This window comes from Mastomys coucha, unplaced genomic scaffold (genome assembly GCF_008632895.1).
Source record: "Mastomys coucha isolate ucsf_1 unplaced genomic scaffold, UCSF_Mcou_1 pScaffold19, whole genome shotgun sequence".
Lineage (NCBI taxonomy): Eukaryota > Metazoa > Chordata > Mammalia > Rodentia > Muridae > Mastomys > Mastomys coucha.
In genome coordinates, this window is record NW_022196901.1 from 18390109 (window position 1) to 18405108 (window position 15000).

Sequence of the window (15000 nt, forward strand, 5' to 3'; positions counted from 1 at the left end):
AATTTAAAATTTTCAACTGTTAATATTCAACAAACAGAATAATTATTTTAAGATGTATTTTGTTGTTATGTCTCCCTTTTCATTTCTGATTTTATTAATTTGATTACTGTTTCTGGGCCCTCTGGTTAGTCTGGCTAAGGGTTTATCTATCTTGTTGATTTTTCTCAAGGAACCAGTTCCTGGTTTTGTGATTCTTTGTATATTTCTTTTTGTTTTTATTTGGTTGATCCCAGCCCTGCCTTTCATTATTTCCTGCCATCTACTCCTCTTGTGTGTATTTGTTTCTTTTTGTTCTAGAGCTTTCATGTGTGCTGTCAAGCTGCTAGTGTAAGCTCTCTTCAGTTTCTTTTCTTTTCTCTTACCACTGCTTTCATTGTGTCCCATAAGTTTTGTGATGTGTCTTCAATTTCATTAAATTCTAAAAAGCCTTTAATTTTCTTCTTTATTTCTTCCTTGACCAAGTTATCATTGAGGAGAGCGATGTTCAGCTTTCATGTGTATGTGTGTTTTCCTTTTTTTTTTTTTGTTGGTATTTAAGACAAGCCTTAGTCTGTGTTGATCTGATAGGGTACGTGGGATTATTTCAATATTCTTGTATCTGTTGAGGCCTGTTTTGTGGCCAATTGTATGGTCAATTTTGAGAAGGTACCATGAGGTGCTAAGAAGAAGGTATATTCTTTCATTTTAGGATGAAATGTTCTATAAATATCTGTCCGATCCATTTGGTTTATAACTTCTGTTAGTTTCACTGGTTCTTTGTTTAATTTCTGTTTTCATGATCTGTCCATTGTTGAGAGTGGGGTGTTGAAGTCTCCCACTATTATTGTATGGGGTGTGATGTGTGCTTTGAGCTTTAGTAAAGTCTCTTTTATGAATGTAGATTCCCTTGCATTTGGAGTATAGATGTTCAGAATTGAGAGTTCATCTTGGTAGATTTTTCCTTTGACCAGTATGAAGTGTCCTTCCTTATCTTTTTTGATAACTTTGGTTGAACGTTGATTTTATTCGATACTAGAATGGCTACTCCAGCTTGTTTCTTGGGACTCTTTGCTTGGAAACTTGTTTTCCAGCCTTTTACTCTGAGGTAGTGTCTGTCTTTGTCACTGAGGTGCATTTCCTATATGCCACAAAATACTGGGTCCTGTTTACGTGTCCAGTCTGACTATGTCTTTTTATTGGGAAATTGAGTCCATTGGTTTTAAAAATTATTAAGGAAAAGTGATTGTTACTTCCTGTTATTTTTGTTGTTAGAGGTGGAATTATGTTTGTGTGGCTATCTTCTTTTGGATTTGTTGAAAGATTGCTTTCTTGCTTTTTCTAGGGTATAGTTTCCCTCCTTGTGTTGGTGGTTTCCATCTATTATCCTTTGTAGGTCTGGATTTATGGAAAGATATTGTGTAAATTTGTTTTTGTCATGGAATATCTCGTTTTCTCCATCTATGTTAATTGAGAGTTTTGCTGGTATAGTAGCCTGGGCTGGCATTTGTGTTCTCTTAGGATCTGTATGACATCTGCCCAGGATCTTCTAGCTTTCAGAATCTCTGGTGAGGAGTCTGGTGTAATTCTGAGAGGTCTGCCTTTATATGTTACTTGACTTTTTTCCCTTACTGCTTTTAATATTCTTTCTTTGCTTAGTGCATTTGGTGTTTTGATTATTATGGGACGGGAGGAATTTCTTTTCTGGTCTAATCTATTTGGAGTTCTGTAGGCTTCTTGTATGTTCATGGGCATCTCTTTCTTTAGGATAGGGAAGTTTTCGTCTATAATTTTGTTGAACATATTTATAAGTTGGGATTCTTCTCTCTCTTCTATACCTATTATCCTTAGGTTTGGTCTTCTGATTATGTCCTGGATTTCCCGGATGTTTTTGACTGTTATGTCAGTGTTTTCTATGGTATCTTCTGCCTCCAAGATTCTCTATTCTATCTTTTGTATTCTGTTGGTGATGCTTGCATGTATGACTCCTGATCTCTTTCCTAGGTTTTCTAATTCCAGGGCTGTCTTCCTTCATGATTTCTTTATTGTTCCTATTTCCATTTTTAGATCTTGGACAGTTTTGTTCATTTCCTTTGCCTGTTTGATTATATTTTCCTGCAATTCTTTAAGGGACTTTTGTGTTTTGTCTTGAAGGGCTTCTACCTGTTTACTTGTGTTCTCTTGTATTTCTTTTTTATTATTATTATTATTTTTTATTTTTTTCTCTTGTATTTCTTTAAGGGAGTTATTTATATCTTTCCTAAAGTCCTGTATCATCATCATGAGAAGTGATTTTAGATCTGAATCTTGCTTTTCCGTTGTGATGGTATGTCCAGGACTTGGTATGGTCGGAGAATTGGGTTCTGATGATGCCAAGTAACCTTGGTTTCTGTTGCTTATGTTCTTATGCTTGCCTCCTGCCATCTGACTTATCTCTAGTGCTACTTGCCCTCGCTATATCCGACTGGAGCCTTTCCTGTGATCCTGGTTGTGTCATAACTCCTTAGAGTTCTGCTGTCTCTGTGATCCTCTGATTCTGGGATCCTGTGATCACCCTGTGATCACCCTGTGATCCTGGGTGTGTCAGAGTTCCTGGGAGTCAAGCTGCCTCTGGGACCCTGAGATCCTGGTGTGACCAAGTTCCTGGGATCCTGTGATCCTGTGATCCTGGGCATGTTAGAACTCCTGAGAGTGGAGCTTCCTCTGGGTGTTGTGGGACTGGCTGCAGAGTTCGAACCCAAGGTCTGCTCAGTGTGCTGGCCCAGAGTCCAAGGAGCCATATACCTTTAATCTCAGGACTTGGAGGTAGAGGCAGGTAGATCTCTATAAGTTAGAGACTAGTCTGGTCTACAAAGTGAGGTATCAGTACAGCCATAGCTATATCATGTCAGTAAATGAACTGTGGCCTGAGTGTGATGGAACACAGTTGTAATCCCAACACTGGGGGACTGAAGCAGGAGGGCTGCTATAGACCAGCCTTGTCTACAGAGTGAGTTTCAGGAAAACCAGGCTCCATATTGAGACCTGGTCTCTAAAGCAACAACAAACAAAAAGAACAGCACAGTTAGGCCAGTGTGATGGTGCAAACCTGTAATCTCAATTATTGGGAGGCTGAAGCAGAAAGATAGCAAGTTCAAGATCAGCTTATGGCTACATGGCCAGATCTTGCAAAAAAAAAAAAAAAAAAAGCCAGGCAGTGGTGGCGCATGCCTTTAATCCCAGCACTTGGGAGGCAGAGACAGGCGGACTTCTGAGTGGTCTACAGAGTGAGTTCCAGGATAGCCAGGGCTATATAGAGAAATCCTGTCTCTAAAAACCAACCAAACAAACAAAAACAAAGAACAAAAAAAACCCAAAGAACAAATAAACTATACGGTGATCTCAGATGAATAACAGAATTGAACTATCTTTGAGTAAGGAAAATTAAGAAAATTCTTTTGGTAAGAGTACTGACTCCTCTTTCGAAGGCCCTGAGTTCGAATCCGAGGAACCACATGGTGGCTCACAACCACCCATAATGAGATCTGACGCCCTCTTTTGATGTGTCAGCTACAGTGTACTTACGTATAATAATAAATAAATCTTTTTTAAAAAAAGAAAGAAAATTCTTTTGATTAAAGAGAGAAATAAAGTTCACATATGTTTTGCGAACACTATAGGTTGATTACATCTGGTCTTGCCTCTTTTTTTTTTTTAAATATTTATATATTTATTATATGTAAGTACACTGTAGCTGTCTTCAGACACACCAGAAAAGGGCATCAGATCTCATTACGGATGGTTGTGAGCCACCATGTGGTTGCTGGGAGTTGAACTCAGGACCTTCAGAAGAGCAGTCAGTGTTCTTAACCTCTGAGCCATCTCTCCAGCCCTGGTCTTGCCTCTTAAGTCAGAGAAATATTTTTGCTTCAGTAGGGAGATTATTCTGTTTCATGGTATGGTCCTCTGTCCCCTCCAGATGAAACATTGGCTGTCTTCCATTATTTTCTGAGACAGTCTCTCATTAATCCCAGAGCTCTCGGATTGGCTAGGCTGGCTGGCTAGTGACTCACCAGCATCCCTCTGTCCTCTTCCTGTGCTGGGACTACAGGTGCATCACTGTGCCTTACGTCTTATGTGGGTGTTATGGATCTAGACCCAAGCCTTCAAGCTTGCAGAGAAGTGCTTTACATACTGAGCCATCTCCCCAGGACCTTTCCTAAAGGATTTTAAACCCTGCTTTACGTCACTTCATTTCTCTTTGCCCCTCTGGTAGAACATAACAATAAAAGTAGTATTAATAACCTTCATAAGCAGAGTAAGTTGTTTCTAAGTTGTTTGAAAGTTCCCTTTTATAGTAGCCAAAGAGATTGACCAAAATAAGACTTTAGTTTTCAGAAACTTTTTTGGTACCTGAATTATTATTTAAAAGAGAATTTAAACCCAGGAATCATATTGAATAAGATTCAAATTAAGCTGAGCAGTGGTGGCGCACACCTTTAATCCCAGCACTTGGGAGGCAGAGGCAGGTGGATTTCTGAGTTCGAGGCCAGCCTGATCTACAGAGGGAGTTCCAAGGTAGCCAGGGCTACAAAACTCTGTCTTGAAAAACCAAAAGAATCCAATTAATAATGAGCAAGTATACAGACAATTATTTCACTCCCTGAATAATAGAGCTTTTCCCTTAGGCCCTTGTGACAACATTTCTATTTACATTTTTTTGAACTTATGAGACTTTTTCATCTCCAAATTGCCCTTTAATGACTAGTTTTTATTTTGCACTCTTTCTCTCCTTCTGTCTATCAATCTCTGTTTCCCTCTCCCCCTTCTTCTCCCTCTCCACCCCCTTCCTCCCTCCCCCCCTGCCTCCTTGCTTGCACTAGCATCCTGGAAGAGTGTTCTATGGACATTATAGAGATCAGTGTCCCATGGCCATTGTCTTTCCGTTCTTGTCTGTGCCCCGAGTGCCCTTCTTACTTTAGTGTTATATATAATGCTGGAGATTTTATGTTGTGTGGTTACTTGTACATTTCCTTTTCTTTTGTAAAATAGCATTTTGGGTTTTGACATAATGTTTCAATGTAGCCTTGGCTGACCTGGAACTTACGCTGTAGATTAGGATGGCCCTGAGCCTGTCTCTACCTCCTGAGTGCTGGGATTAAAGGCGTGTACTCTTGTGCTTGTCTCATTTCTCTCTCTCTCTCTCTCTCTCTCTGTCTCTCTCTCTCTCTCTCTCTCTGGGGGAGGAGGTTGAGACAGGGTTTCTCTGTATAGCCCTGGCTGTCCTGGAACTCACTCTGTAGACCAGGCTGGCCGAGAACTCAGAAATCCACCTACCTCTGCCTCCCAAGTGCTAGGATCAAAGGCGTGCACCACCACTGCCCGGCCTCTTTCTCTTTTTTCTAAAGATTTATTTGTTTATTTTATGTATATAAGTGCTCTATCTCATATATACCTGCATACCAGAAAAGGGCATCAGATACCAGTATAGATGGTTGTGAGCCACCATGTGGGAACTGAACTCAGGACCTCTGGAAGAGCAGCCAGTGCTCTAGCCACTGAACTGCCTCTTCAGCCCCATCTCATTTCATTGTTTTTTTTTTTTTTTTTTTTTTTTTTTTTTTTTTTTAATTAAAGAGTGTAGGCTGGTCTCATGGCCCCATAAATTCCTGATCCTTCTGCCTCTATTTCCTCAATGTACAGAAAAAGGATTCCATGCTTGTGTCACTGTGCATTATTTAAAAGCATAATGGTCTTTATTTAATTTAATGAAACATTTAATTTGGAATCCATTTTTTATGTAGAAATGGTAACAGTGGTGCAAAGTAGATAAAAACTGAAGGTTGCTGTCCTTCAATGTTCCAGCTGCTAGTTAGATTATTCCAGGCACTATGACTTTTATGAAGGAAGTTCTGCCTGCAACCATGAGTGTTGCCTGCAGGAATGTGACACATCTGTCCTCTAAAGGATGGGGAGGGATAGGTGGAGGAAAACATCGGAACATAGGCTCTTAGGGTGTTAAAGGAGGGTGTTTAATGTTCTTGTAGATGAGATGTCAGATGAAATAAGTAGCCAGGGACTGGTGAGATGGCTCAGCAGGTATGGGCACTGACTGCTCTTCCAAAGATCCTGAGTTCAAATCCCAGCAATCTCATGGTGGCTCACAATGATTCGTAATGAGATCTGACACCCTCTTTTGGTGTGTCTGAAGACAGCTACAGTGTACTTGGGTATAATAATAAACAAATCTTTAAAAAAAATAAGTAGAGAATGATTGAAAAGATACCTGTCATTGACCTCTGGGTATACACACACATACACACACACACACACACACACACACACACACACGTACACATTCTATACACATACACACACCCACACGCCCCCCACCACACATACACACACACACACACACACACCACATATATGCACATATACACATGCTATACACACACACATATCACATATATACACACCATGCACACACACACACACACACACACACACACACATGCAAACACACACACCACACACATCATGCACACACAGTCATTCCATAGAAACTCTCATTAACATGTATTCTGCTTTGTCCCACAGTGATAACATTCAGCAATACCTGATGACCAATAGTGTGCCAGAGGCAGCCTCACTCCTGGTGACCATGACAGAACTGGACATCCAGCTTCAGGAGTCATCCTGTACCCATCTTCTTAGCTTCATGAGAGCCACAGTTAAATTCTGGCATAAAATTCTCAAGGACAAGCTTACCAGGCAAGAAATATCTCCTGTTAACTGTTTTCTGATGAGTATTTATTTGGTAATGTAATGGATCATATGAAACATTGTTTCTTTTCTGTTACAGTGATTTTGAAGAAATTTTAGCACAGCTTCATTGGCCATTCATCACACACACCCAGTCTCACACTGTCGGTGTGAGCCGGCCTGCCAGTACCCCTGAGATGTATGCTAACCTGGAGACTCTGTTTTGTCAGCTGTTGAAACTACAGGCCTCGTATCTTTGTTGGAGTGGAAACTTACTAAAACTTCTTCCATCAGTAGATTTGTGGTTAGTGAGTGACACATGCTGGGCTTATGACAGGGTGGGAGAGGACATGAGGCACTGGATCAACCTCCACAAGCAGGGGAGAAAGGTTTCCAAGTGGCTATGTAGCCAAAGTGAGGGTCCTGGGTTGCCTATTGAAGATTATATATTAGCTTTAAAAAAATGAATTGTCTGGAAGTGGCAGAGCTGTAAAACAGAGTTCTAAGATGAATAACTGTCTTAGCCAGTGTTTATTGGTGAAGAGACACCATAGCCATGGCAGCTCCTATAAAGGAAAGCATTTAACTGGGGCTGGCTTACTTTCAGAGGTTTAGTCCATTATTGTCCTGGTGGGAAGCATGGTAGCATGCAGGCCCACATGGTGCTGGAGAGAGAACTGAGAGTTGTACATCTTGATTGGCAGCCAGAAGGAAGAGAGAGAGAGAGACACTGGGCCTGGCTTGAGCATTTAAAATCCAAAGCCTAGCTGGGCAGTGGTGTCACAGGCCTTTAATCCCAGCACTTGGGAGGCAGAGGCAGGCAGATTTCTGAGTTCGAGGCTAGCCTGGTCTACAGAGTGCATTCTAGGACAGTAGCCAGAGCTATACAGAGAAACCCTGTCTTGAAAAACAAAACAAAAAAACAAAACAAAACAAAACCCCAACAACAACAACAAAAAAGACCCCAAACCCAAAGCCTGCTCCCAGTGACACACTTTCTCTAACCAGATCACACCCCCTAACAGTGCCACTCCCTATGGGTAAGCCTATGGGCACCATTCCCACCCAAGGCAGCCCAGCAGCTGACCCATGTTGGCATTGCCTGCAGGTCCTTTAGGACAGGAAAACCCATCAGCAGTGGGAAGAACCTGCGTAGCAGAGTAGTGAAGAAATGGTTGCTTAACTCGGTTTCCTGAATACGGATTGATTCTAAAGTTATTTTATGTTGTCATTGATTGTTATTTCATGAGTATGTGTGTCTGCACACCATGCCTCGTGCTTGTGGAGGTCAGACGAGGGCATCAGATCCCCTGATACTTTAGTTAAGGATGATGGTGAGCCAACATGTAGGTGCTGGGAATTGAACCCAAATCCTCTGCAAGAGCAACAAATGTTCTTAACTTGTCATCTCTCCAGTCCCTAAACCGTTTTTAGTGAGTTCAGATTCAGTATAAAGTTACACTTTGCATTATTTATATTAAACCTTTTGCTAAGTAGTATTACATTTGTTGAAAAAATTTATTGTGTGTATAAATATGATTTTGATTCTTTTTCCTTGACTTGCCTGTGTCAGAGATGAATTATTGACTGAGCCAAAACAACTCCCAGAAAAGTACTGTCTTCCTGCCTCTCCTTCTGTGATCCTGCCCATGCAGATCATGCTTGTTCCTCTTCAGAAGAGGTTCAGGTACCACTTCAGAGGCAGCCGGCAGACCAACGTCATCAGCAAGGTGTGCTTTGCCAGAGCATGGGTGCTTCGCTTTCTCTTCTCTTCTGTGTTTTTGTTTTGGACACAGGTTCACACTCCCTCTGCATCTGACTCCAAGTGCTGGCATTATGCTACAGTGCCCATTTTACTCTGAGTTCTCATTAATAGTGAACATTACCTGAGCCTAGACTTTTACATGTTTAGCTTAAAGACCTGTCTCTATTCACGTTTCTGTTTTCCCTTCTAAGTTCCTGCCTCATAGCTGTTCTTTGTAGATGTGACTGGGGCTTAGGCTGACAGGCTGTCAGGCTCAGTGCTGTCTTTGGGACATCATCACATTTGCATTTGTGTGTGCAGGCTTTATAGCCCATCGATGCCCAGACTTCACTGTGCAGACCACTCCCTCTACTCCTGTAGAGAGATAAATAGAAAGAAAAGTGAGTTCCACAGGAGAGAGCACGGACCGTTGAGTACAGATGCCAGTGACTCATAGCTGCAGAGGACATCGTGGCAGGAAGTGATGGAATAAGTACTTTAAAGGAAATTGTTACCAACACTTGAATTGAGGTACCACATCAGTGTAGCCTGCCAGTGTTTTTCTGTAATTATAGTCTACTAGGATGTGGGTACTATCTTTATTATTGATGTTGGCTGTAGCCGATGCAGTGTACGGAGCTGGGTTCACCAAGTATTTTGAATTAAGAGCAAGATCACAGCAGGTATTATACAGACCATATGAATAAATTTAGTGGCAGTAGATTCCTGTTTGTGCTTTATGGGTCTTCTGTTTTGGATAGAGTGTTATTGGAAGAGCAGAGTCATTTAGTACTCAGTAGTCAATGAGGCAAAGCATAAACTGAGCATTTAAAAAGGCAGTAGTAACATGATTTAGTGTAAGAGGATTCTGGGTTGTGTTGGCTCATTCTGAAAGTGTGATCCTAACGAATTTAGTACACTGTCACTGAGACAGTCCTTGAGATTAGACACAGCCCTTATTTATACCCAACATTTAGAACACATGGGGATTTGACAGTCAGTGCTGAGGATTGAACCCAAGCCTTGGGTGTGCTAGAGGCAAGTGCTCTATCCCTGAATTATGTCCCCAGCCTACTATATGGTTTCAAGTTGTCTAGAAAAACTTGAAATGCTTGCAGAATCCTCTTAAAGGCAATTTAAAGTGCTTTGTGTGGGGCAGGTGACATGGCCCAGTGGGTCATGCCAGCTTGAGCTTGATCCCCAGGACTTATGTGGCAAGGGAAAAGTAACTCCTAGAGGGTGTCATCTGATTGTCGCCCGGACTCAGTGGCGCTTGTACATTCGCACAGACACATCCATCCAAACATGCATACACAGAAAAAAATGTAAGAAATGTGGAGGCTTTGCGCCCATTTCCTTTACATGGTTACACCCATTTTAAGGCTTAGGTATATTTGTAATTAGACCAGTTGACTCTTTTTCCTTACTTTACCTTTTAAAAAGAGAAAGAAGAAAAAAAAAACATGTTTAAAAATTATTTGTAGCTCAGTGTAAGTAGAGCACTTGCCTAGCTCACATGGAGCCCCTGTTGGTCCCAGTACCACATAAGTCACGTGTGATGAAGTATATTTGAAATCCTAGCACTAGGAAAGTAGAGACAAGAAGTTCATTACCCTCGGTTACATAGAGGCTTTGAGGCTAGCTTGGGCTATATGAGATCCTATCTTAGAACCTTTTTTGGAATGCTATTTCAAAAGACAATTTCAAAAGTATCAGTCGTTTGTAATGCCTCATCATACTAGGTTTGGAGGGCTTTAAAAAGTTTATTTTTTATTTTGTGTGTAGGTCCACCATGTGGATCCCAGGGATCAAACTCAGGCTGTCAGGCTTGCTGGCAGGTGTCTTTACCCATGGGGCCATCCAGCTGATGTGGCTTTTTTCTGCTTGTTTGGTTTTGCTCTGGAATCAATCAGGACTTTGTGTGTGCTGGGCAGATGCTCGTTCTTAAGTGTGAGAGTGACATTTCTTCATCATTGTTCTTATGCCCTGTCTTCCTCTTTTTTGTGATCCTGGGATTCAAACAGGCTTATTATAGCTAGGGAAATGTTATACCATGAAGCCACACCTAATCCCAATGTGGTATTTTAAATTATGAGTTTACTGACTGTCTTAGTCAGGTTTCTATTCCTGCACAAACATCATGACCAAGAAGCAAGTTGGGGAGGAAAGGGTTTATTCAGCTTACTTCCACATTGCTGTTGATCACCAGAGGAAGTCAGGACTGGAACTCAGGCAGGTCAGGAAGCAGGAGCTGATGCAGAGGCCATGGAGGGATGTTCCTTACTAGCTTGCTTCCCCTGGCTTGCTCAGCCTGCTCTCTTATAGAACCCAACACTTCCAGCCCAGGGATGGCACCACCCACAAGGCGCCCTACCCCTTTGATCACTAATTGAGAAAATGCCCCACAGCTGGATCTCATGGAGGCACTTTCCCAACTGAAGCTAAGAAACATCTCTCCATGGCCTCTGCATCAGCTCCTGCTTCCTGACCTACTTGAGTTCCAGTCCTGACTTCCTTTGGTGAAAAAAAGCAATGTGGAAGTAAGCTGAATAAACTCTTTCCTCCCTAACTTGCTTCTTGGTCATGATGTTTGTGCAGGAATAGAAACCCTGACTAACACACTGACTTAAGCCACATTATTGGAATTTGTTGTGGAAGTATGTTGGGAAACATTTCATTATGAAATCTCTTGTGAGTTTGAATTGCAGGGTAAGGATTATTTACTTACATATAAGAATTTTCTTAATGTTCTTAATTTTCTACAATTTTTTAAAGAATTTTCTTAATTTTCTACACAATTAATTTTTGTGTCTGTTTATAACTAAGTGCATTTAATCAGAATTTCCCATCACCACAGAATAAATAAAGAATTGAAACCATTTCCCTTCCCCTTAGCCTGAATGGTACTTGGCCCAAGTACTTATGTGGATTGGAAACCATGCTCAATTTCTGGATGAGAAGATTCAGCCAATATTGGATAAAGTGGGCTCTGCAGTAAACGCAAGGGTAAGAGGCCGAGCCTGTGCCTTTCACTTCCTTAGAGTCCCCATGGGCACAGTCCCTCATGTCTGTGCCTTTTTTTCAGCTTGAGTTTTCTCGTGGCCTTGTGATGCTCATTCTTGAGAAGCTGGCTTCTGATATCCCTTGCCTGCTCTATGACGATAGTCTCTTCTGCCATCTGGTGGATGAGGTGCTGCTGTTTGAAAGGGAGCTGCACAGTGTTCATGGCTATCCTAGCACATTTGCCAGCTGCATGCATATTCTGTCGGAAGAAACCTGTTTCCAGAGATGGTTGACTGTGGAGAGAAAGTGTAAGTGTTCGTGTGGCCGTCGAGTGGGGAGAGCTGTCTGCAGGGTTTTGGTTTGTTTGGTTTTGTTGTTGTTTGTTTGCTTTTTGTTTTGTTTTTTAGACAGGGTCTCACTGGGTAGCCTTAGTTGACCTAGAACTCTCTGTATAGACCAAGTTGACCTCAAACTCATTAACATCCACCTACCTTTGCCTCTCAAGTGCTAGGGGAATGTAACACCACTGCCTGGCAATGTCTGTTTTTGGTGTGTAGAGTTTCAGAGTTTTGTTTTCTTACAGCTCTGAGTAGGAACTATAGTTGCCTAAATCTTTCCTGGACAGGATCTACTGGATTACCTTTAAAGACAGCCGTCTTTCCACAAGACTTCAGTTTGGTTTTTTTGTTTTGAATTACAGTCTACATGTTGGAATATCAAGCCAGTAGAAGATACTGAAGTTTTGCAGATTTTTGCCATATACATTGTCTACTTTTGGTTGGGTATTTTTGGATGTGCCACTTCTAGTCAGCATAACTAGTCTAAGGATTTGAGAGGAGGGAGAATCAGGTATCTTATTTAACTCTGAAGTAGACATTTTAAGTATAGTGTGATTAGTAGTGGGAGATTGCAAATTTATTTTGTATGAAAAACATAGTTCCTAAAAAAAGTATGAGTTGATAATTGAAGGATGAAGTAACTCCTTGACTGATCCTTCTTTCTTCATGTTAGTTGCTCTTCAAAAAATGGATGCAATGCTTTCATCAGAGGCTGCCTGGGTATCCCAGTATAAAGACATCACCGATGTGGATGAAATGAAGGTTCCAGACTGTGCGGAAGTCTTTATGACCCTGCTTTTGGTTATAACTGGTAAGCCCTAACCTTCTAACATACGATGCTAATTTTCTTTTTTCTTTTTTAAAGATTTATTTTTTATTTATTTTATGGGTATGAGTACACTGTAGCTGTACAGATGGCCGTGAGCTATCATGTGTGTGGCTGCTGGGAATTGAACTCAGGACCTCTGCCAGCCCCGCTCGCTCCAGCCCCACTTGCTTCAGCGTAATTCACTGTAGCTGTCTTCAGATGCACCAGAAGAGGGCATCAGATCTCATTACGGGTGGTTGTGAGCCACCATGTGGTTGCTGGGATCCAAACTTAGGACCTTTGGAAGAGCAGTCAGTGCTCTTACCCACTGAGCCATCTCGCCAGCCCCCCATACAATGCTAATTTAGAAGTAAGTTTTTAAGCTGGGCATGGGGGTACACACTTGTAATCCTAGCTTGTGAGGTAGAAGCAGGAGGATTGAGCTCAAGGCCAGTCTCAGCTCCATAGCAAGTTGAGGTCAGCCTGGGATATATGAGACCCTGTCTCAGAAAACTAAAACAAACAAGTGAACAAACGACAAAAGTCATTGCAGTGAGTGGGGATGGAGAGATTGCTCAGCAGGTGCGAGCACTTGTTTCTCTTATAGAAGGCCTAGTCAGCTCCCAGTTATAACCTGTTGTGACTCCAGCCCTGGGTATCCAGTGACCTCTTGACCTCCTCGGGCACCTGGCATGCATGTACATCAGAATAAACCTTAAACGGTAGTATGTTTCACATGTACCTATTTTTTTTTTTAGTAGTTAATAAACAGCGGTATAGTAACTTAATGTTTCTACACTAATAAAAATCTGTGACAGTGCCTCACTTTTGACTGAGCAAGTGTGGTCACACTCACCTTTAATCCCAGCACTCTGGAAGCAACAGCTGGGGGATTTGTGGCTTTGAGATCATCCTGATGTATGAGTTCCAGGCCACCCTGTCGTATAGTGAGATCTTGTTTCAAAACACTAAAATAACAATAAATATTAATAAATAATAATACTAATAATAATCAGGTCATAGATGTATTGTGAGACCCTGTCTCAAAGACAACAACAACTTAAGATGTAAACATTGGTATGTATACACTTGAAGGGACAAAGTCCAGAACAAAACAAATATAGGGTTTCTTCTCATGCAGTGTTATTCTGGCCACAGGGTGGCCAGTGTCCTTTGGCTCTGTTGGTGTGGAGCATCTGTGTTCCCTGCTGTCCAGGTGCCAGAAGTTCCTCGTGGCTGTCACCCTCTCCTGGCAGTTCACTTCCTGAACTTTATGATAACCTGCAGAAGTTTCACACCAACCCAATCAGTAATTACATATTTTGACTGTAAGAAAAATATGAAACACTTTTAAAAAAAAGTATAGCCAGACACGATAGTGCATATATTTAATCCCAAATATCAGGATTTTGGAGGTAGAGGCTAGAGGATCAGGAGTTCAAAGCCATTCTTAGCCACATAGGAAATTTGAAGCCAGCCTAGGCTATGTGAGACCTGTCTCAAGCCCTCCCTCACCTAACAAAGCTTCTTATGTAAGGAACAGGTATTTTAAAACACAGTTTGCTTTTTCAGAGATGAGGCATGATTCCTATATAGCAATATACACATCTAGATCTCTAGTATACTATTGGAGTATAGTATACTATTGGAGTATAGTATACTATTGGAGTATAGTATACAATATAGTATAATGGAGTATAGTCCTGACACATTATGCCTGTGTAATTTCTTAAGAGTTTATAAACAGTCAGGTTTTGTCATAAAGGCAGAAAAGCAGGGCTTTAGAGAGAACCAACTGTCATGGGGAGTATCAAATCCCTCATGGATTTTGTTTACTTTCTCCACAGACAGGTATAAAAATCTCCCCATAGCCTCCCGCAAGCTGCAGTTCCTAGAGTTACAGAAGGACCTAGTAGATGATTTCAGGATCCGGTTAACGCAAGTGATGAAGGAGGAGACGAGAGCGGCCCTGGGCTTTCGGTACTGTGCGATTCTCAATGCCGTGAACTATATCTCAGCAGTGCTGGCAGACTGGGCTGACAATGTTGTGAGTTAATGTGCTTTTATAGGAAATAATATATTAGTACCTTGATCTCCTTTAGCCTTTGAAATGTTGACTCTGCTGCAAGCCAAAAAATTATGTTAGACAGAAGCATAATGATGTCAAATGTAGGAGATGTGAGTAAAAGTCTGAAACAGTTGAATAATACTAATAGGTTAATGACTTACTCTTAGGAGGGCTGGAGGTATAGCTCAGTGGGAGCATTTGAATGTCAGTATGAGCAAGGTCTTGAGTTTGACCCTCAGGACCATAAAATGAAAGGAAGAAAAGAGAAAAGGAAGAAAACAGGCAGGCAGTGCATCCTGTGATCCAACACATGGGGGCG

At 41.5% G+C, this 15000-nt stretch overlaps 1 protein-coding gene across 5 annotated transcripts in view; it reads left to right on the plus strand.

Moving 5' to 3' along the window:
- Nucleotides 1-15000, plus strand: part of Rint1 (RAD50 interactor 1) — a 36056-nt gene that overhangs the window by 12427 nt on the left and 8629 nt on the right. Inside the window, exons 5-11 of one of the 5 annotated variants that reach the window (XM_031380120.1) lie at nt 6556-6729; nt 6821-6970; nt 8294-8450; nt 11360-11470; nt 11550-11775; nt 12479-12616; nt 14461-14660. In XM_031380120.1, the coding sequence (XP_031235980.1) occupies nt 6556-6729; nt 6821-6970; nt 8294-8450; nt 11360-11470; nt 11550-11775; nt 12479-12616; nt 14461-14660 (1156 nt within the window). Of the gene's footprint in view, nt 1-6555; nt 6730-6820; nt 7025-8293; nt 8451-11066; nt 11174-11359; nt 11471-11549; nt 11776-12478; nt 12617-14460; nt 14661-15000 lie in introns of those variants that run through there. The other 4 variants (XM_031380123.1, XM_031380122.1, XM_031380125.1 and 1 more) reach the window with 4 other exon arrangements.